At 36.8% G+C, this 22,173-nt stretch overlaps 2 protein-coding genes across 4 annotated transcripts; one reads left to right on the top strand and one right to left on the bottom strand.

The window, feature by feature from the left end:
- The first annotated feature begins 636 nt into the window (after positions 1 to 636).
- On the top strand, positions 637 to 18,722 carry Ia-2 (tyrosine phosphatase IA-2). Of its 3 annotated transcripts, none has more exons than XM_076304116.1 (21): positions 637 to 772; positions 1,026 to 1,373; positions 1,482 to 1,786; positions 2,791 to 3,123; positions 3,470 to 3,565; positions 4,814 to 4,909; positions 10,604 to 10,657; positions 10,755 to 10,815; positions 11,658 to 11,789; positions 12,061 to 12,142; positions 12,249 to 13,020; positions 13,105 to 13,260; positions 13,458 to 13,504; positions 13,586 to 13,747; positions 13,827 to 13,953; positions 14,023 to 14,090; positions 14,351 to 14,737; positions 14,804 to 15,025; positions 15,869 to 16,233; positions 16,331 to 16,384; positions 16,490 to 18,722. In XM_076304116.1, exons 6-21 carry the CDS (start codon positions 4,822 to 4,824, stop codon positions 16,689 to 16,691), a joined length of 2,979 nt encoding a protein of 992 aa, XP_076160231.1. In that variant the 5' UTR covers positions 637 to 772; positions 1,026 to 1,373; positions 1,482 to 1,786; positions 2,791 to 3,123; positions 3,470 to 3,565; positions 4,814 to 4,821; the 3' UTR covers positions 16,692 to 18,722. The 3 variants fall into 3 exon arrangements, with proteins under 3 accessions (XP_076160231.1, XP_076160232.1, XP_076160230.1); XM_076304117.1 differs by having other exon boundaries at positions 3,470 to 3,646; XM_076304115.1 differs by lacking the exon at positions 3,470 to 3,565 and having other exon boundaries at positions 644 to 772.
- Positions 18,723 to 18,900: 178 nt separating this feature from the next.
- Positions 18,901 to 22,169, bottom strand: LOC143155319 (uncharacterized). Its single transcript, XM_076327922.1, has 6 exons — positions 22,036 to 22,169; positions 21,530 to 21,629; positions 20,087 to 21,409; positions 19,875 to 19,971; positions 19,256 to 19,358; positions 18,901 to 19,185 (listed from the first exon to the last, which is right to left on the bottom strand). Exons 1-6 carry the CDS (start codon positions 22,145 to 22,147, stop codon positions 19,106 to 19,108), a joined length of 1,815 nt encoding a protein of 604 aa, XP_076184037.1. The 5' UTR covers positions 22,148 to 22,169; the 3' UTR covers positions 18,901 to 19,105.
- Positions 22,170 to 22,173: the final 4 nt, after the last annotated feature.

The following is a 22,173-nucleotide window of genomic DNA, read 5'->3' as shown; positions in this document are numbered from 1 at the left end:
CTTACCTATCGAACAATAACATTATACAATTGTTTATCACTATAATATTTTCTGAGACTGATAGGTTTGACCTCATATGATATACAAGGACGAGTTATCCTCACTTACCAGCTTTAGCGACTTGATCCTTAACTGTACTGCAATGTCGGTAGACAGAATTAGTAGCGTCATCTAGCGGCAGAATGGGAAACAATTTCTCAACAAACTTGAGCGTTTTGTTCATAGAGGCGCTGTATAAAGATTTAAAAATAGTTCAGATCGTTCACCGCTAGATGGCTAAAACTTTCACTACCAGTTTCTTCGAAAACGGATTGATTATCGATTTAAGAATTAAAACACGATTTGTTAAATACACTTCATTGAGTTTCGAGAATGAATTCCAGTACGGACAAATTAAACACTTCGAGTACTATGAAATAAGAATCGCGAAAAGCTCTACGATATTTCAATTTTATAAACGATTATCGTTTCAAGGATGAATTCTGACACACGTGAATAATATTTTGCACATTTTATTTGAATTACACGTACATACTCAACGTATTAAAATGCAGAGACACGTATTTAATAAACAATTTATTTAATGCAATTGGTAACCTACTTACAAAGTTTAAATACCATAATCTAGGTTATTATCATAGTTCTCATCCAGTGGGGAATTAAAAGCGAAGTGTCTGCTTGGGAAAACGGAGCACGACTTGGTGATTTTCCCGTTTCCGTAATGTTGTAATTGTAGATGTATCGAGAAACGTCAAGAGCCAAGTTCAGAATGGTAATTGTAGCCTAAACTATAATAAAATCTGATCAAAATGTAATGTAAGTTGGACTCAGACATTTTTCGTTAAAAGAAACTGTTCATATAATTGAAATACGAATTAATTCGATAACGTTGTTACAAATGTCAAGATGACTAAAATTCTCTATAATTTCTACCAACTGTGTAATGTCGCTTATGATTCTCCACGAAACAAAATTAAATAAGGAACTTATCAATTTTAATTACACGGAATGTTACATTTTTCAAGAAACTGATGTCGACCAAGTGTTCAACGATTGGAATTGAAAGGAGTACAGTGTGTCCGATCATTTACCGACTGTTCTACTTCCACTTCATTCTACTGTTTTCTATACATATGTACCTATGCGAAGAAAAAGGAAGGCTGCGGAACGTATTACCTAGTTTTCATTCAGTATCCCCGCAACAAGTGTTCCTAATCGATACCTCGCTGAAATTATGAGAAGCAACTCCAGCTGTGCATACATACGGATAATAGAAGCACATAGTTACTAGACGATTCGAAATTTCGTATACGATCCACCGAATCTTTATTCGTTCGTTTTTTTCGTAAAACTTTAAACGCATCGTCGTCGATGTAAGTGTTCGCGTTTACGACGAATAATGTACGAATTATCGCGATACGCGATCCGTACGTTACCAAATTAAATTTATTAAAACAAGATTTGATATTGCAATCTTTTAGGTTCCACGATCGGACGAATTACGTAATAAGGGACGCGGTGACCGGCGTCTATTTCAAGAAAAAACATAATTTGTGAACAACAGGTGCTCGACGTAGGAGGAGGACAACGTCGCAAGGATGGGAAGGAAAACGCGCAGGCGTTTGTTGGCTTACGAACAATCGACGCAATGGACGTTACCTTAAAAAACCTCGGCGAATCGAAACTCGGGCTTGAAGTTCGTAAGCTCGTTGAAACGAAGCACGACAATAATATCGGCCTGTTGATAGCCGGGTGTACGAGGGGCTCCCGGTGTTACTATATTATTGTAGGTGGTATTATTTTTCTTTTTTTTTCCCTCTCCGCTTCTTTCACGTTCCCCTCTAGCGATGGGATCGATCCCGTACTCACGAATTTTGGTACGAAGTCCCAGCTCGCGTGCTCATTGGAATCTCTCGCACCGGGACACACCGTGCGAAAGCCACGCAACGAAAATAATTTTTTCCTTCGACACGAATTACGCAAATAGACACCCCGACGAGAAAATTACTATCCCACGGATTGTACTATCGGCGAAGTTATTTATAACTTCTACACCGGGACGCGTGAAAGTTCTCCCGAGGGTTTGTTTGTCGTGAAATTACTTTCCTATAAAGCAATAAACCACGAGCATGTTTCTTACCGAACGTGAATGAAACTTTCCCTACCGTGAATGAAAACCTGGATTAATTTATGATGCGCACGTTTACAATGTTACGGTGACGTCGGTACAGATGTTACACTTATCCCACGGTATATTTCAGTACACGCTACAGTAATCATTATAATACGCGTACACTGCTGCTGCAGCCTAGCAACAAATATCAACGCAAATATATTCTACACTACGATCGTGCAACTGTACAACTATACATTACAATACACATAACTAATACATTACAATACACATTGCTCTACCATAGATTTATACCTTGACGCTATTCTACTATACTATTATACTACTTTTCCACTGGACTATTCTACCATCCTATACCATTACTCCACTATTATCCTTATTATCATTGATTTATCATAACTTATGCTACTGTGTTACTCTTCCACTGTAACGTTCTACCATTGTACAGTTACTTCACTACTATCTTTATTAGCAGTAAAGTAAATCACGAATTACTTTACTAAAATATCTCTACCGCAAGAACCCGTTACTATACCTCTACTCACCGTAACTAATAAATCAGTAAGCGACGATACGACACGCAGGGTTTACATCGTTACAATGTAATCGTAAGAAAGAACGAAGAAATAATTTCGCATGTGTGATCCATGTTTCAGAATCTCTCGCGAAGAAACTGGCCGGTTTCAAGGTCTCGGTATCACGAGGGTATTGGTCCCATCACTATTCACATCCTTCGTCGCCTGGCACCCGGCATGTGCGCGGCGCAATCGATTCCAAAGCCAACGCATGCCCTCCATTTCGTTCTCCGTGGAAGAGTACTCAGTCGGTGGCACTGCTGCGGCACAACAGGACGCGTACAGGAGGCGATGGTCTAAAAGTCATCTCGCGTCGAGCGCACGTATACCCTGAAGAGACAAAAGCCACTCGAGTCGGGACGTTCGGGGACAAGATGTATTGAAATTGAGAAAACCGAGACGTGTCACGCCCAGGTAAGCCGTACGAAACCCCGTGGCTTCGTTGTGCGTTGTTAAAGCGGCGCTACGAAGCGCCACGCAGGTTTGCAGGCACTAGAGGAAGGGAAGAGAGCGAGCGAGCGAGCGAGCGAGAGAGAGAGAGAGAGAGAGAGAGAGAGAGAGAGAGAGAGAAAGAGAGAGAGAGAGAGAAACGCGGGGAGGTGAACGTGACTACAACCTGATGCTTCGAATCTCGACTGTGTAACTAGACGCGGCCAGTCCAGTTGCTCGATCCTACGATTTACGCGTGGTGTTCGAGATCATCGAAGCGATCGATCGAGACACACACCGAATTCAATTTTCTTTTTTTTTTCTTTTTTAGTTTAATTTGTACCGCGTAACCGGGCGAGAAATTAACCGAAAAGGGAAGAGAAACCGTCGCCGGTCCTGGTCGTTCTATCAGAAGACAATTGGAGAGGTAAACCGATTAACGTACGGGGAAATCACGGACTCTTTTCGTTCCAGATTGTTGCGCCTCGGCACCGTGTACACCAGTGGGGTAATTTGCATCGCTCGTACATACGTTCGTAGACCGCGATCGGGTAAATCCGGGAGCTCGTATCGTCACGTCAAAGGTGTACCGCGCCCTTTAAAGAGGTACCGTAACCGCGACACTCCTACGGAGATACGATTGAATTCACCGCGTTGAATTATTCTCGATACGAGAATACCGGAAGCTTGTTATATCGTGCTTACGTATCGCGGAGAACTCTTTGCACAGTAATAATATTTCGCGTACACGATCGATCGCGAATCGTCCCGATCAGGTGCAGAACACCGCGAAGAACACCGCGAACAGCTTGCGAGCTTTTACGCATCGCGACTTGCGCTACGAAGGGTCTGAACGCGAAGAGTGTGGACACCTTGGGATCGGACGGTTCGCGACTACGCTTCCAAGTCGTAACGATAACACGGTGTTGCTTACAATTTATCGCTCGAAATGACCGCTTTCGATCGAGACGAGACACTTTATTCGACGATACGAAAACACAGCGACCGTGTATCCGTAGAACTGGTTCCGAAGTTTCGACATCTGGTCGCAACCGTAGCTGTTCCCAACTGAGTCGTGTTTACACGGGTTTCTGACGAGCAAGATAAATACACAGTACGGAATGAGTACTGTACGCTTCGTACAGTAATATTCCGAGCGAATCTCGAAATTTGACAGCAACATATTGATCATCACCAGAACCCTCAGTGTATTCGAGTATATATCTAATCGGTAACGCCACTCGAAACGCCTCTCCAATTATTTTGAACAAACTTTCCTCGTTTAATTAGGTAGAGGAGTGCTCACGAATAAACGATAACAACCGTTCTCTTTTGGTAATATTTTCTTTCTCTCTCTCCCTGTTCGCTCCACGCGTTGATCTCTCGGCGTGAATGTAATTCTATCGTTAAAAATTCCGAGCAACGGAAATTCGTCGAACATTGCGAAACGCGAATCGATGAAAATATATCCACAACGGTATCGGTTGAGTTACGTACTCCGAGGAAACAATTTCCCGTGTAATTCTCGCACACCGCATTAATCTAATTTGTCCGCGTTCACCCATCGTTTCGCGTTACCTGCTCGAAAAGGGGTGTTGGCGATCGCGCCGGGAGTAGATTCGATTCATCGCGTTTCTTTATCGACGTGGAACGTAAATTAGATGCACAATTATAGGAACATCTATGGGCCGTAAACGGTGGTGGCGCGGGGGTTCGGAGCTGCTGGTGCTCTTTATCCTCCATCACGTTATTCTGGGCGATGGTGATGTCGGTGAGTACAATTCACGTTTATTCCATCAACGGGAATAAAGAACTCCTCGAACGAATATGCGTAGAGCACCCCGAGAATCACTTTATAGATCCTCGAACGTACTTGGAATCGGGAATAAGGTGACAAAGCTCCTCCAACAGCGTTCCATGCCGTGTGGATCGCCATGGAATTTGTTTAAAGGCGATTTTCACCGTTAATGCGCGCATACGTAATACTTTGAGCAGTTATCGACAATCGACGAATATACATTTTATAAATAAATTTCAACGCTCGTTCGTCGTTAGCGGATTTTGAAACGATAATCCTTCCTGATCAACGTTTCGCGATTATGTTACACTTGAACGGTAATCCACATCGGAAAAAGGTACATCGAGAACGATATTGGAAGATTATCGCAAAATTGTCGCCGATTACAATTTTCGTTCGATGATTCTCCAAAAAGTAACGGTGTTTAATGTTACACGTTTGCACGAAAAGTATCGGGTTGTTCGGAAAGTCATTTCGTTCTTTTTGGTGAAAATGAAACACGATTTTTTTATACTGTACAAATATTTTAATAAATTATATATTCTCCATTTTGGAAAACGAAATGTCTTCCCGAACGACCCAATAATTCTCTGTGACTTTGGGTCGAGTCGATTACAGTTTATATCGCGCGTAAGGATATTTTACAAAATGAGAACACAGGCGTCGAATTTTGGAATTTTTTTAGACTGTACAAACATTTTAATAAATTACATATTCTTCATTTTGGAAAACGAAATGACTTCCCGAACGACACAACAATTCTCCGTGACTTTGGGTCGACTCGATTACAGTTTATATAGCGCGCGAGGATATTTTAAAAAAGTGAGGACACGGGTTGTTAAATTTTGGAATTTTTTCCACTCGTCGAAGAGCACGATCGATCGAGCTGGCCGATGACGAACAACGCGCAATGTTCAGCTTCGAACAAGGATCGTGGAACGCGTTAAAGTTTAAGTCGACACTCTTTGTGCCCCGAAGATGAGAAGATGATACTTCGTAAAGAATGACAAAGCAATGAGTCGGGTATTTTTATCTGAAAAGCTTCCGCGATAAAACTTGAGTTTCACTTTCGAGCGAAATTACGTACAAAGGAATAAAGAGCGCGTTGTTTCTCGTTTGTCCGTGGAAGGGACCTTTGACATTAAAGTGCGGCCAGCGGCGCGTGTGTGCGATGGAGTCGAAAACGTGAATTGAATAAATTAAAAGTCCCAGGAGGTACAAAATCACGGTGGATTTTGCATCGTTTAAAACCACCGTTCAAGAACACGGCCGTCCAGTGATACACTTTTATCCACGGCGTGATCGATGTCTTCGTGAAGATTCCATTTTTACGGTCAGCACGTTTCTCTCGGCATTCGTCGTTGAAAAACGTTCCTACCAATAGGTGTTTCCGGAGAACGGCCGGAACGAACGGAAATGGCACCCTGCGAGCAGAACGGTCCATGATGTGCACCCTACGCAACCATAAAAATACTATGTACACATGTATGTATATGTACAATACCACCGAGCATGTACAATTAAGAAAATTTAATCAAGATATCGTATACGAAAGAAAGAACAATTGTTCGTAATTGTTCGTCGTAGAGAAAGAGAGATTTAACTTGAGAGAGAAAAATCATAATTTTAAATTGTAAATTCTGAAAGATACCGAACAATGTGTCGAGCAAAAATTATACTCTTTTTAAGGGCAAATTAATGAATCAACGGAACAAGATATTTGAAACAGGTTTGTGTTGATTTACTACTCGTAGATTTCGCGAGGAAATTTTCACGAACAGTCGCGAAGAGGGTCAACTTCCATTTTCATTCGAGAGCTCAGCCTTGGTATTTTCTTGTGTTTTTTTTTTTCGTCTCGTCGAAGAAAATTGATGGTAACGTTGGCGAAAGTACACTGTCGTGCGAAATTCTCTCGAAGATTACTCGCGAATTTCCGTAGCCGGTCTACGTGCGTGCAATACGTAATTATTGATTAACGCGTTCGGCGAAGAAACAAGAGCAAAGTAAATATTTTGCTCCCGACGAGTTTCGTTCCTCGGGGAAACGCGATCCACGAACATTGGAGCAACGTAAACGCGATAAATGTTACGAAATCGTTGTTCCGTTGCAACGGGTACGAAACGTGTTCAAAAAGATCCAAACAACGCGAACTGTTTAATTTCCTCCTCCATTGGTCGCCAAAGGAACCGATCGAAGTGCAAAAGTCGAAACAAGTTTACGTTCAATTTTATTCCTCCGCTGCAGAAACACAAAGGAAGTCCTAGCCGTCGAATGCACCGTGGGAATTGCTTCGTTCCATCGAATTCGCAGAAAGAAAAATTACCAACTCCTTCTCGCTCGTAATTAATAAACGTATCTCCTCGAGAGTTCGTTGTTTCGATAAACTTTCGTCCCGCTGCCTCCCCCGAAGCGTATTCTATCGGACGAACGAACACGATTGTCGCCAAAGTTATTTGCATAACGGGAACAGAACACCGTGAAAGTTAACTTCACGTCGACGCGGAACGGGTTTAAGTACAAACAGTCCCGTAACATTTTTATGTAATTCACTCCGACTTCTATTCCTGTGTCCCGGTACCCGGGTAACTTTTCGTTCCACTGCTCTTCTCTACTCGCGAGATGTAAAAAATGTAGAAAATATTTTTTAACAAAAATTAAATAAAAGAAACGAAAAAAGAAGAAAAAAAAGGAAAAGAAAAAGAGAAGACTAAATCGCTACCGTGAATTCGCTTCGAGTGGCAATCGTTTCCCCGATATCTCTTTTCCCGTCGAGCGGATGCGTTCATTGAAAATTCAAAGTCGCCATCGATTTCCTATTATCGTCTCCGATACTTTTCATTGCACCCGGAACGGGCCACGGTGCCGAGAATTTTCTATCCCCCTGTCTCCCGGCCCGACTCCAAGGTTCTTATTGTTGCGGTGGTCTTCGAGGTTCGCGAATTCTTCGGGGTACGAACCTAGTCTATGCACAACAGGCACACCGGGTTGGTTCCCGCCCACGACCACACGACGATTATCGAGCTGTACATCCCACGCGAGCACCGCCTCTGCACACGGGTTTCTTCTTTTTTCACCTTGAATTTGTTTCCATTTGCCACCCCCCCTTCCTCTGTTTGTCTTCACCGTTCTCCTTTAACGTCAGATCTCGACGCTTTCTTCCCCGAATCCAGGCTCCTCTCTATTTTAATCCCTTCGCCCGCCTTTCAGAACTCCGTTTCGTCCTTGGCTTCCCTTTTGTGTATAATTCTTGACTCCTCGTTCGTGGCTCGACTCCTGATACCACGGTACGGATGTACAAGGTGATTTAGAAACGGTGTCACGGAACTCATCTCTTACACCTCGAAACCGTGGAACGCGAGAAATTCGAGTCGCGGGGGTTCGTTCGTTCGTTCTTGTTCCGGATCGATTCGAAGGAATTCCTTTCCACGCGAGATTTCGTTATCGAACGGTGCAATTTTATCGTATTATCGATCGTTCGGTGTACTTTATTCGAAATTTTTCGGGGTGTTTCAACTTCGTTGGTAGTATGCATTGTATCTTACGATCGATGATACTCTTCGTTCTTCGATCGCGGCGACGATCATCGTTACGAGACAGATCGACCGGATAACGAATACACCGAATTTGTGAAAAAATTCGATCCAGTACGATTTCAATTAACCCTCTTCGAGGAACCGGCTGACTTGTATGCCTCCATCTTGAAAAACTGAGCCACTTTTCTCGACGGACAACTAATAGATTTCTGCTTCGATTCAATTTCACGATGAAAGTTTCTACGTCGCGTTACATCAGTGAATAAGAAATATCCTTCGAACGGAATGAAATATCCTTGGATACCACAGAATAGGATATCCTTGGTCGGAAGTTGTCGTTTAGATTTTTTTTCAATTTATCCACGCTGCGATATTATTTCTATCCTCTATGACTGCACAACGTTCGTATCGATTGCTCGTAATCGAACGCAGGAATGTCTCAAGATCACGGGACGTTCGCCACGAACATAATCGACCTGGGAAAAATTGACACGACCGGGAGAAAAAGATTAAAGCGAGATCGCGATCTTCGACTATTCGTTGAACATAAAAATTTTACGCTATCGTGGTTCGCGCGATGACATTCACAGAGATGATCAATCCTCGAGAGAAGGTCAGAGGAAATGAAACATCGTTTGCCTATTCCAGTACCCGAAGAGTAACGAGATCTTATCAGAGGAGGAAATTTCAGTTCTGTTCCCTGTCTCGGCGAGATATTTCAAAATCATATTTCCACGCTGGAGGCCATAAGTTCGAGACCATCTGCGTCACTGTTGGATGCCGGGCCATAGCGAGTAATCACCTATAATGGTTTACTCGAACCGCGCCGAATAAAAAACCGTCCCGTATACGGCTATAAAATTACACGAACCGATACCAGACTGTTGCAAAATCTTACGGTGGTTACTTCGGATAGAAAGAGGCGAAAGTATTTTAAAAAGTACGGCTATGAAACTACACAAAGCGATACCAGACTCTTATGAAATCTTACGGTGGTTACTTCGGATAGAAAGAGGCGAAAGTATTTTAAAAAGTACGGCTATGAAACTACACAAAGCGATACCAGACTCTTATGAAATCTTATGGTAATTTATTTCAAATAGAAAGAGGCGAAAGTATCTTAAAAAGTACGGCTATAAAACTACACAAAGCGATACCAGACTCTTATGAAATCTTATGGTGATTTATTTCAAATAGAAAGAGGCGAAAGTATCTTAAAAAGTACGGCTATGAAACTACACAAAACGATACCAGACTCTTGTAAAATCTTACGGTGGTTATTCGGCTAGAAAAAGGCAAACGTATCGTTAACAAGTAGTTCCTCGTGATTGCATGAATAACGAAAAGCAATGGTTTTTTCACTTCGTGTAAAACAACACGAGCTTCGCAAGGAGACTTCGTTTGTTTGCCAATAAGTTGCTCCGAACTCGCGATTGATGAGACTTGTACGTTTCAAACTGAAAGAAAAAAGAAGAGAAAAAAGAAAACGTATTAATACCGCACGTGCAACGTCTGCGAAAGATGTTTCTAACCGAGAAACCGTTGCTAAGGATTAATCGACATTGCCCAGTGAAATGAAAGTGGAAAGTGCACCGCTATTCTAATTAGCAGATAAATTACAACCATGGAAAATGTACCCTCGTCGGCCGGCTTGTACGATTATAATGCAGGTATTTGCGTCAATCCGTCATGACCTGAAAGAAAATTATAATGAAAAGTTCTACCCGGGCACAAGATTACTGAAAATTTTGCATTTCTCGCGTTCATATTCGAGGAATTTAATACTAGAAAATTGCAGGGGAATAATATCCTTGATAAACGTATCTTAATATGTACTAAAAAAATGTACACATTACGAGATACTAAGTATCGAGAAGAATGAACGTACTCTGGTTCGTTTTACGTGGAACAGAAATTATTCCAATGTTAAAAGTATCTGTAATTTTGAAAGAAGATCGAATAAATATGGAGTAACGTTAATACAGACTTTTATTTATTATTCTTGTACGTTGAATTTCCTTTTGAAATTATTCCCGTTTGTTAGAAAATACAATGCGTAATATAAATTTTTCAATCGTCTCCGTTGATCGAGATTTTTTTAAATTTCTATACGAGGTACTTGAACATGTTTCAGGGTGTCTGTTCAGTAAAAATCTCTGCAATCCCCAAACGGAAAATTGCTACAATGGTAATGTATTCTAATATACGATAACCGTTTTATGATAAAAATATTTCCAGTTAAATCAAAGAAATAAAATCGATCGAGTTGTTTCATTATTTTTTAGACTTGGCATTCGGTAGATGCTTGCCTCTGTACACCGATCTGAACGATGAAGATTACTATCAGTAAGTATTGCTCTCGATGAGAACCGAAGATCAACTCTATAAAGGAAAAGTGGGACACCTTGATCGAATAAATTTTCCTCCTTTTTTTAATGCAAACTTTTCTGTGTTATCGCGCTAAGATTTCTCTAACATTATTTCCTCTTGATGTTTACCAGAGATATAAATATCTTAAGCAACATTTTCCATCGAATTTAGCTAGTAGAATATTCAACGCACGATCATACCCATTGCAAGTCAACTAGTGCGAAGTAGTATCGTCCTTTCGTAGTCAGACACGAGTGATAGAGAATACAGCTTGGAAATTTAATACTTTTTATCGCGATTAAATGTTATTACGTCTCTAATAATTACCTTCACGTTCTACCATTATCGATTACGTGTTTTGTCGATAAGTTCTAAAACGATTTTATTATTCTTATTATTTGTACCAGTGACATTTGCAAAAACTTTTATAATCCTCATCTTCATTCGTCATTAGTAAACAACTAGACTCTTTGAACGCGTACATACGCGTCCAACGAGAAGGATCATAATTGATCCCATTCTTTGGAACGAGCATTTCCTTAGTTTTACTGTCTGGCCATAAAGTGCTCTTACTACTTCAGCCTCGTTTAGGAAAAAGCGTAACGTTTTCTACTTATCGAAATACTATATTTATAAATTTCACCAGGAAATACATCGAGTCTTTTATTAAGCCCAATGCACCGTATATATTCTTTATTAATTTAATTTAAATTTCCATTTATTAACGTTAAACTTTGCTATTTATTATCTTTTTTAAATTTTTTCTTCCCATTGGTAATTTTTCACTTATAAACAAATCGATGTTTGCCTTGCGACAGGTATGAGTTCAACGTCGACGAATTGGAGCTACTAAGACTGCAATTAGAGAGACTGGAAAAAAATGGATACAAATGGTCACATCCTTACACACAATGTATTATGCAAACGTCCTTATACAATTTGCGTCACGGGTATGAGAAATTTTTCATACGTATAAAATTCATAGTACACTCTTTTCCATAAATTCTATAAAATTCTATTTTTTATTAGATGTACATTATTTTCTTAGATTCAAGTAGTAACATTCGTCTGTGAGTTTGATAAAATCCTACTCCCGAATCACCCTGTTCGTTTATCGATAAATTTAAACAATTCTCGTGATCCGATCTGAACTTTTCATATACAACATCTCGTACACTATCGACGTTAACGTAATATTTTAATCGTGTCTATATATTGCAGAGAAAATTACGATCTTAGGCTGTGTCAACATCTCATGCAGCGCACACGTTACGAAAACGATAATGCACTCGACCATGCCAAAGTAAGTTATTCACGTTTGTTAACATTGATAGTGGTCATGGTAATGCAACAGATAATGCATAGTAAAGGATCATTTTGCTTTAATAATGCCGATTTCCCGTTCCAAGGTACCGACTATAGCCATAGTAAAATTCACGCCCAACAATGGTAATTCCGAAAGCCAATTTGCCAATGAATTGTACTATCCTCCGGGGACTAGTGACCAACAAATTCGTCGCACATTCTATAACGACGAATTCCCGCAATCACAGTACAATGAACAAACGAGAGAATCCACCACTCGATTCTACAGACCGAGGTACCCTTCGAATCCTTACAACGAATACTCGTCTTTAAACGAGGAGAACTATGACGATCGTGAAAGCAAGTTAAGAAAGAAACCCTTGACCTTCGACGAGATCGACGACAGGCTGTATCGAACCAGAAGACAACCGTACAATTTGCGCGATTACAATGACGATGCTATAGAGTCGATCAAAAATGCTTTGGACCAAGAAGCTAAGTCAAAGTTTACCGACGACAAAGATCCGAACACAATCAATACTGTACCTGTCAACGAGTTGGAATTTTTAATAAACGAGAAACCACCCAACAATTATTTCGATAAAAAACAAACGGAAGACAACCCGGATGTTGAGTACGAGAAAGCACTTCTTGAGAAGTATGAGCATCCAAGGAAATTTATCGAACTTTTGAACAAAGAGGAATATTTACTGGACAACGTGAAGAGCGGATCTAAGAGTGACGATTACGATAACGATAATTACGATGATCTTATCCCTGAAATTGAATTACCTGAGAGGGATACTTCGTCGATGGAGAATGCAATGTATACCGAAGGAGGTCTTGTTAATGATAAATCTAACACCGAAACTGATGGTAAAGTTTAAAAATATTTTATATATTAAAATGGTACCGAATATCTTGGAAAGGTGTTTACGAATGAACTGAATTGGTTTGTAGAAAACACATATGATTCCCTATTCAATAATGATTTAAATGAATTTCTTTGGAGACGTGAATTAGCTGGGTTTAAGAGACGAGAACGCTTGGATGTTAAAAAACCAGGGCCACCTTTTTCGACGAACAACTATGCGTTTAAAACTCCATCTCCATCTAGTAAATATTTTCAGTAATGTTGGAATCTTACGCACTGCTCAAAAGTTAAGGGATTGAGATTCCGTGTAATTGTAAAGAATGAAGCAAATATCAAAGGCGAGAGTCATTTGAATAAACGATCCTTTAATTATTTTGAGTAGTGTGTTTATAATAATTTTTAATAACCGCGTCTTACCTATAACCGTATACGACTACAGCTGTGGAGAGTGAAAATCGTTCAGATTCGAGTGAAACTGAACAAGATGTAAGTGACAATTGTGAGAAATAAAGTAAAGAAACACAATTAGATTAAATAATAAGTGATTGTACAAATACTACCTTATAGAATGAAGTATTGCTCGCTCCATTTGTGAAAAAGGAAATTGGAACTGCACACCAGGCAGAGAGTTCTCCAAAATCGTACAACAATGTCGATTTAGATCATGTTTACATGGAGTTTCAGCAACCCTTTCATGCATGGTCTGAGGGTAAACATGTTGTTAAAGAGGTAATATTTAGAATGAACGTATGTCTAGAAGATTAATAATTATTCAAAGACATAAATGAAACAATTATTCAACATATAGGTGGCTAAATTACTAAGATTGTCACCAGAAACATTGAAAGATGTTCGAGTCGGTCGTGCGGAAGTAACATTTAAAGTCGTGAAAAATAATAAAGATTATAATGCTACTGACGTTGTTAACAATATAGGTATGTATATTGCTATATACGGTGTGTATAAACAATAATAAAATTCATTAAATCACGTTACCTTCGTAGACGATATACGTGGGAAGTTGCGGGAGACTCTTGGGGTTGAGGTGATTCGTGCAGGCATAGGTGACAAGGTTCATCTTGAAACATATTTAAGACATGAAAATTTACAAGCATGTTTTTGTTGTAACATACACTGTTCAATATAATTAGAGAATCCTCCAACTTAAACAACTTTCTCGCTTAAACACGTTAAGAGCTTTACAAAAGTATTTCTTTTATCTAGACTTCTTTGCTAGTTACAATCTTCTAATTGCTTTGAGCAATGTGTTACAATGATTTGTCGGCGAAACCGATTTGTTGAACAGACATTAACATTCTTCTTTGTTTCAAGGCTAAATTACCCGCAACGCTAGAAGTGGCCAAAGAATTTGAAATGAGTTCAAGCGTGTTTGGTGCCGTAGTGGCTGCAGGAGTTGCAGCTGCAGGCGCAGCTGCAGTGGTAACATTGATAATCGCACGTCGTCATGCCAAGTCTCGAGCTAAGCTGGCAGGATTGGCCACTCCTGATCCAGAAGCTTCTAAAGACTATCAGGATTTATGCAGAGCGAGGATGCAGGCAAAACAGCCAACGGATAAACCGGAGACACCACGTGTCACTAACTTGAGCCGCGAAAGTGAATCCGATAATGCCATGCCATCAAATCGTTCCAGTACATCATCGTGGGGAGAGGAAGCGGCTCTTTCGAATATGGACATATCAACGGGACAAATGGTTCTTGTAAGTTGGCACGCTACTTTAATACATACCTCAAGATGTAAAAGTGTATAATATATATTTTTCCAGAGTTACATGGAGGATCATCTGAAAAATAAGGATCTATTAGATCAAGAATGGGCGGCGTTGTGCACGTACGAAGCGGATCCTTCTTCGACCGAAGTCGCTGAAAACGAGGCGAACGCTAAATGCAATCGTCCTGACGCACCACTTCCTTACGATCATTCCCGGGTGATATTAAACGATCTCGCTAACGCCAATAATTCTGACTATATTAACGCCTCCACAATCGTAAGTATCTTTCCGGTCCATCGTTTACAATTTTACGATAAGACACTCACGTAAAGTATAATTCATGCAATAATACATTTTTATTGTAAATTCGTTGAAACGGATCTGAAAATAGAAATCGGTAAGTCACACGACGAGCATGTAGAATCCGTTACTATTTGCGTATGCAAACACACCGAAACAATTTAATCATGTGGCAATGCTTCTTCCAAGAACGCTTTCGATAAATATTTTTGCATTGTTGGAACGTTGATTACAACTAGAGGCATGATAATTTTGATAAATACAGGCCGTACCATAACTGCAATCATAACTTCATAAATAAATTCACTTTATCAAAACGATTCAAAAAGACTACGGAGTCACGGATGTTTTAATTTGCACCAATTGTTCGCCTATTTTCACGAAAAACGTATCGTTCTGAGATCAAATCGAAACGATAGAACATGATGGAACTTTTTCATAAATAGTCAATACGAGCACAAATGTTTGCATAAAGGTTTCTTTACCATTTTTGTGCGCTGAATTCAGTTCAGAAGTTATGCCTACACGTTTTGATACCTCTGTATAAATTAGCGATTTAAAGTACAATACACTAAGCGTGCACTAATGTATGCTATAGTTGGAATCACATAAAATGGCTTCGACTGCGTAAAATTTAACGAAAAGAAGCCTTTGATTTTATTGCAAGACTCAAACTACCTGTATAATGCAAAAATTCTGAGGAGTAGCACAAGAGTCCCTAAATGCGCTTTTTGTGTACCTTGAAAAGCCGTGTGACTTGCTTCATGATAATGGATAACGATGAGAGAACATTTTAAATAAGTACCGTGTCATTTTTAGACGGATCATGATCCTCGAAATCCAGCATACATCGCTACGCAAGGTCCTTTACCACATACAACGGCAGATTTCTGGCAGCTTGTTTGGGAACAAGGCAGTGTTGTAATCGTGATGCTGACTAGACTCGCCGAGGGAGGTGTTACCATGTGTCATCGCTACTGGCCGGAGAAGGAATCAGAATTGTACCACATTTATGAGGTGCACCTTGTTTCTGAGCATATTTGGAGTGACGACTACTTGGTGCGCTCTTTCTATCTGATGAACCGACGTACCGGCGAAACTCGTACTATAACTCAATTCCATTTCTTGTCCTGGCCTGAAAACGCCGTGCCGAACTCTACTAAGGCTCTCCTCGAATTCCGTCGGTAAATATCCTTTAAATATAAAATGTGTTTCGTATGTCTATTTTTACAATATAAAATAGAACGTTATTGTTAATGTTTATTACTATACCATTTTCAGAAAAATCAACAAATCATACAAAGGCAGATCGTGTCCCATAGTTGTGCACTGCAGGTAAACAATCTATTCTTGTAAATGTTAATTATGTTTCAAGAGTCATATGCTATTACATCGATCACTTTATAAAAATCGCCCTTTATATGAAAACACTTTTTGCAGCGATGGTGTTGGTCGTACCGGTACATACTGTTTGATCGATATGGTCTTAAACCGTATGATGAAAGGAGCCAAGGAAATCGATATCGCGGCTACTCTAAGGCACATAAGAGATCAAAGACCCAATATGGTTGCAACAAAACAACAATTTAAGTTCGTTCTCATGGCTGTAGCAGAAGAAGTACACGCTATCCTCAAGGCTTAGCCCGCACTTCCCATAGAGAAATGTCTCATGGGAAACGATTCTTTGACGAAAGAAAGCCAGTAAGATCTGAACCGAATTCCAAATTACAGTCGTGGCGAGCAATGACAGAGTATTAATTGCAATCGATATAAAAGAAAACGAATGGCCAAATATTTCTAGTCAATCATCTACGAATCTAGAATCATTGATGACCTTTTGTTTCTCATAATTTTTTCCTAAATACTTTTGACATATTGCAAAACCAGATAAACTGATTACAAGTTTTCTACGCGCTTTTCTTCGTCTATGCTTTGTTTGAGAATATTAAATTTCTCTGTCTGTAAGTTTGAGTACACAATTCCGCTGAAGCATTTATCATATGTGATGATACAAATGATATGTACAAATTACATTGTTGAACAGTTTACTCTAGGGAGCAGTGTCAATCTATAATATTTATTGAGTATCTCATTTGACTACGGCCTACTTGAATATTCAGGTACAAGCATATGGATTCGAAAGACTGAGCTATGCAGCTGTTGGAATTCTAAATACTGGCTAACAACGGAATCATTTGTAATATGTATTCTTGTAAAATTGTCCTTTAAAGTAATCCTTGTAATAATCGATTTTATCAAGTACTAAAATTGTTTTGTTATGAAAATGAACACTTACCACCGATTATGTAGCTCAGTCTTTAGATAGTTTCTTCTTTCCTTAATCTTTATAAATTTCTGATTTAAGTGAAATTGAAATTATGTTGCTTCCTTTCATAAGTGACTTCACTAACGTGCATTAACACAGCTTTAAACAAAGTATCAAAATGTATTGCAAAGTAGTTAACATAGTTTTATCTGCTCAGTCAATTCTATTAAATATACACAACATGGATATTCAAATTAGTTGAATATTTTAAACTGTACAACTATTAAATTTCTATACCTACTTATTTTTAACTCACTTTTTCATCAAACAAATTATTTTAACTGCTACATTACTTATGAGTACTTATTAAAAGATTTCATATAGAAAACAAAAACAAAATTTTTAATTTAAAAATGCAAGTACCGAAGTCAGTTTTATAGATTGAAATCAGAATTTTTATACTATTGTTAAATATTCTAAAGAATATGGTTTTCAATGTATGACTACAAATGTGACTTCCCAAAAATGACGATTTATTCGACGTTGCACATACAATTGTATGTGAAAAGTCGCACAAAGCATTATTTATCAGTCTTTTTTCTACATATACGGGAAAGTATGATCGCGCTGCACAATATTCATGGACATTTATAATTAAGTACAACCATTATCGAAAATTATAAAAATAACGTTTTATTGATGTGAAATATGAATTATTGTATGATCATGTAATGTAAACTTAATGTCCTAAATATCATGTGGAAGTGTTAATGAATGCGCTATCCAAACGAAATGTTTAATCATTATATCGTGATAATGATGTTAGGTGATATGTAAAAAAAATATAAGCATACGTATTTGCACAAACTATCGTGTCGATATGACAAGTATGTAAATGGAAACGCTGTCCTTGCTTTAAATTGCGGCTCTGTTGGTCCTGTAGATCCAGCCTCCCACAGGATGAACAGGCTGTGTTGAAGGTTCCTTCCTTCTCATTGTGCAGTACGATTACTGTCAATTAATATTTTCTTCTTTCTATCTTATATTTCTATGTTGCTCTTCCTTTCTATTAAATTAGGATTCACAAAACATTAATACTTTCATTCTGGATGTCAAATCATAAATTGAATTTAAAAACATAATCCATTATGATAAACAGAATTTAAAGTAAGATGATGTAAAGTACTAAATACTTTAATTTCCAATACTACTTCCTGTTTTGAAAATTCTATAATCATCTTTAAATACAGAGATATAAATGATATTAATTGTAACAATTTATGTTTTGTATCTTACAAGTTTCTTTTAGTAAACTGATAAGTTATTCATGAGCTTTTAATTAATATGAACGAATATACTGTGAATGCGATGTGAAAGTTTGCTTGACCAAAAAATAAGTTTCATTATACTTCTTTTTAGCACAGATTCATATAACAGATTTTATATTTTTATGCAAAGGAATGAGTCTATATAAAATGAAATAATATAGTTATATAAATCTATACTATGTTACTCAAAATGTAATACTATATGTGTTATAATATAAATAAATCACTCTATGTTCAAATCAATAGAATACATAGCATTTGTTCTTATTTCTTTGAATTTATTTTGGTCTCAATAACAATTATATGTCCATTTTATGTATCTATAAATCTCTATCATATACTTTTCTTAGTATTATACATAGAATTGGTAAAAATTATGGAATAAAAATATAAAAATAACATATGTATTAAGTAAAAACTATTTATAAAATAACAGTATTTATATTATAAATAATTTTGCATTCACATGTCAACATGCGTTGTTGACAAATCATCTTGAATGCTGGATACATATGTTTCAGAAAACAATGGATTCCAAAATCCTGGAAAATATTAATATTTATATAAAATTAATGTCATTTTATGAAAATGGAATCTTATTAATGAAATTACCTTCAGGTGAACTTATTCTTTCATTATACATAGTTCTATGCCGAGAACACTCATTCAGTTTTGTTTGTATTTCTTTCTCAGAAAATCCAAGATTGGCGTAATACTAAAAGTACAATTTTTTAAAATAAATAACACAAATTACAATACATAAATTTACAAATTCACATAAAATAATTTATATAATATACAAGGTGTTTACAAAAATTTGAGATCTTTTATCAGGATCAATTTTTTATGTTAATATAATTCAAAAAGTTTCTTTCCATTTGAGACACATATAGGCACTTATATGCACCACACAATCAGCTGATTAGTATATAAACAGCGCACACAAAGAGTCACATTAGAAACTTTAAGTAACAACAGTTCAAATTGAAGAATGATGAAGGACTTTATTTTTTAGATTTCTTTTCATAGAAATTGATTCTGAAAAACGGTCCCACATATTTATAATCACTCTATACAAAAATAGCTATGTATACAAAATAGTGCCAAAAAAAAAACTAACTTACAATGCAATGCCTATATGCAGCATTAATACATAAAAAATTGTATTTAATATCATTTAAACTCATTGGCTACATTGTTTTTAAATGAAAATTAAAATTATATATATTACCTCTTTACATTCCCAACAAGTAACGCCAGTCATTTTTGCCCTTTCTAACTTACTTTTTGATGGTTTAGCAATATTGATATCTTTTTTTTCAGATGGTCTGCACAAAAATACATAAATTTAATTTAATAATTTTAAAGGATTAAGAATATATATATATAACAAACTTTATATTAATATTTTATAGATTTTTATGTTTATAAAACTATGCTTACATATCGAAACTATCCATAAGACATTTTTTTGCAGGTGGAGAGTTTAATAATGTGTTACTCTTGAATACTTTAACTTTAGTCTCTTTCAATTCGCTTATATCAGAAATAGATTGTTTTTTAAGATTTTCTCCTAAAAGACAAAATGTCTCATCATCGTACATTGATGAATTATAATTATGTATCTGTGTGTCTGTATCTGAAAATTTTCTTTTCTGTGTTAGATTATCATTTTTTATCATTTCCAATTGTTTAGTCTTTTTTATTGATGTTGATAAGTGTTCTTTAGCAGATAAATGTTCAATGTTAGAAATTACTGGAGGTAAAAGACAATTTAAAATATTAGAATCACTTCCAACAGTTTCTTCGTGTGAAAAATCAACTGTCTTCGACTTTGTAATTAAACATGGTTCACCTTTTTGTGCAGATATATATACAGATGATGTATGTTGATTAAAACTAACTTGATTGTCCTTTATTAAAGGCAATTTTATATCATCAGGTTTATCAATATTAATTCTATCAAATGTATCCTTCCTTCTCCTACCATTTTTTTCACTAAGTTTTCTAGAACTCGGTTTCTTTAGTTTTAGACACTTTACTTTCAAATTTGATTGTGGATATTTAGTGGGACTACCTTTTACTACTTCCTCGTCTACTGATTCAGTTTGACAAAGATTTTTTGGTTCTTCTTTTATGTTTTCTTTAGATGCGGGAGAAATATGTGAATTTAATTCTTTATGCTTTGTATGAGTTGTATTATATGTACTTTGTTCATTTGGAAAAAACACAAGTTTTGACTGTTTTAATATTTTACCACTTGGCAACAATGTAGTATCAACATTGTATAATTGACTAATTCCCAGTTTTCTATACTCTTTGGATGTGGGTTTACATTCTTTTACATCCTTATTATTATCATTGAGCAAGTACTTATTGATTTTAGGTTCCATGGGTATCTTGGAGGTACCTTCAAAAGAATCATTTGACAAACTGAAAATATTTTCCTTCATTGGTATACATGCATTATTTTTTTTAGAATCTTCTAAATTAAAATGATTGCGCAAAGCAACGGTCTTTCTAGGCTTAGAACGTTTCTTTACAAGTACTGGACTTGACAATAACTTATGTCCTTCCACTTGGTTTTGAACAGATATGCTATCACTTGAGACATTATCTTTAAGATTAGACACAATAATAGAACTGGATGCATTTGTGACACTTTTATATACAGATGTGGACATTTTTTTATTTTCAGGTGATATTTGATTTATATATTCATTAGGTACGTCTTCATAACACATGTATGTTTGTGGTAGTATAGTACTAAAATATAAAAAAAAAATAACAGATAAGTATTGTAATTAATGTTACTGGTGTGCAAATGTATTAAACAATTTTTAATTTCATACAAATTATGAATTAGCAATAAAGACAAAAACTTACACATCTTTATTGTCACTTTCTGATTTAAGTAATTGAAACGGGATCTTAATATCAGCATCTTCACAATATTTTCGTAATTTTAAATATTCATTCCATAAGTCTGCAAATATAAGAATAACTAATAGTTTAAAGTAATTTATTATAAAATTATGATTTAATACAATTTGCATTTACTATATTAACTTACAAAATTATAAATCATAGTTCAATCATGCACAATTTTTCTTATACTTTATTAAAAGTTTTTTTTAAAAGATTAAAAATATTAAATTGACAATAAGTATTTATAAACATAATTTACCAAGTATTACATTAAAAATAGTATATATAGTATATTGCTACAATGGCAAATAATGCACAAAAAAATGAGAATATTTAAAAAAAAAAAAATGAAACAGGAGTTAATTATTAATTAATTGAAGAAGATAATACATTACAACCAAGTAAAATAAAATAAATCGTAAATACACTTTATTAATAGAAAAAGAATAATGACATGTACTTACTTTTATAATCTTCGAATGCTTTGCCAAGCATTCCGGCGAAATTCTTGGTAGCCTTTTGTGCAATTTCATTTTCTATAGAACAATTAAATTGGAGAACATCTGACGTAGCCATCAGTAAAGTAGACGAGGTTAGGTGTT

Source organism: Ptiloglossa arizonensis, chromosome 2, assembly GCF_051014685.1.
Source record: "Ptiloglossa arizonensis isolate GNS036 chromosome 2, iyPtiAriz1_principal, whole genome shotgun sequence".
In the NCBI taxonomy this organism is placed as follows: domain Eukaryota; kingdom Metazoa; phylum Arthropoda; class Insecta; order Hymenoptera; family Colletidae; genus Ptiloglossa; species Ptiloglossa arizonensis.
This window is presented reverse-complemented; position numbering and strand designations above follow the sequence as displayed.

Bases quoted from the DNA above. Each gene is read 5' to 3' on its own strand.
- LOC143155319 (XM_076327922.1), bottom strand. From the start codon at position 22,147: ATGGCTACGTCAGATGTTCTCCAATTTAATTGTTCTATAGAAAATGAA. The intron at 21,630-22,035 runs GTAAGTACATGT...TTATATTTGCAG, and splicing joins AGCATTCGAAGATTATAAAA to ACTTATGGAATGAATATTTA. The intron at 19,186-19,255 runs GTAATTTCATTA...AATATTTTCCAG, and splicing joins AAGAATAAGTTCACCTGAAG to GATTTTGGAATCCATTGTTT.
- Ia-2 (XM_076304116.1), top strand. From the start codon at position 4,822: ATGGGCCGTAAACGGTGGTGGCGCGGGGGTTCGGAGCTGCTGGTGCTC. The intron at 12,143-12,248 runs GTAAGTTATTCA...TCCCGTTCCAAG, and splicing joins ATGCACTCGACCATGCCAAA to GTACCGACTATAGCCATAGT. The intron at 14,091-14,350 runs GTTCATCTTGAA...CTTTGTTTCAAG, and splicing joins GTGCAGGCATAGGTGACAAG to GCTAAATTACCCGCAACGCT.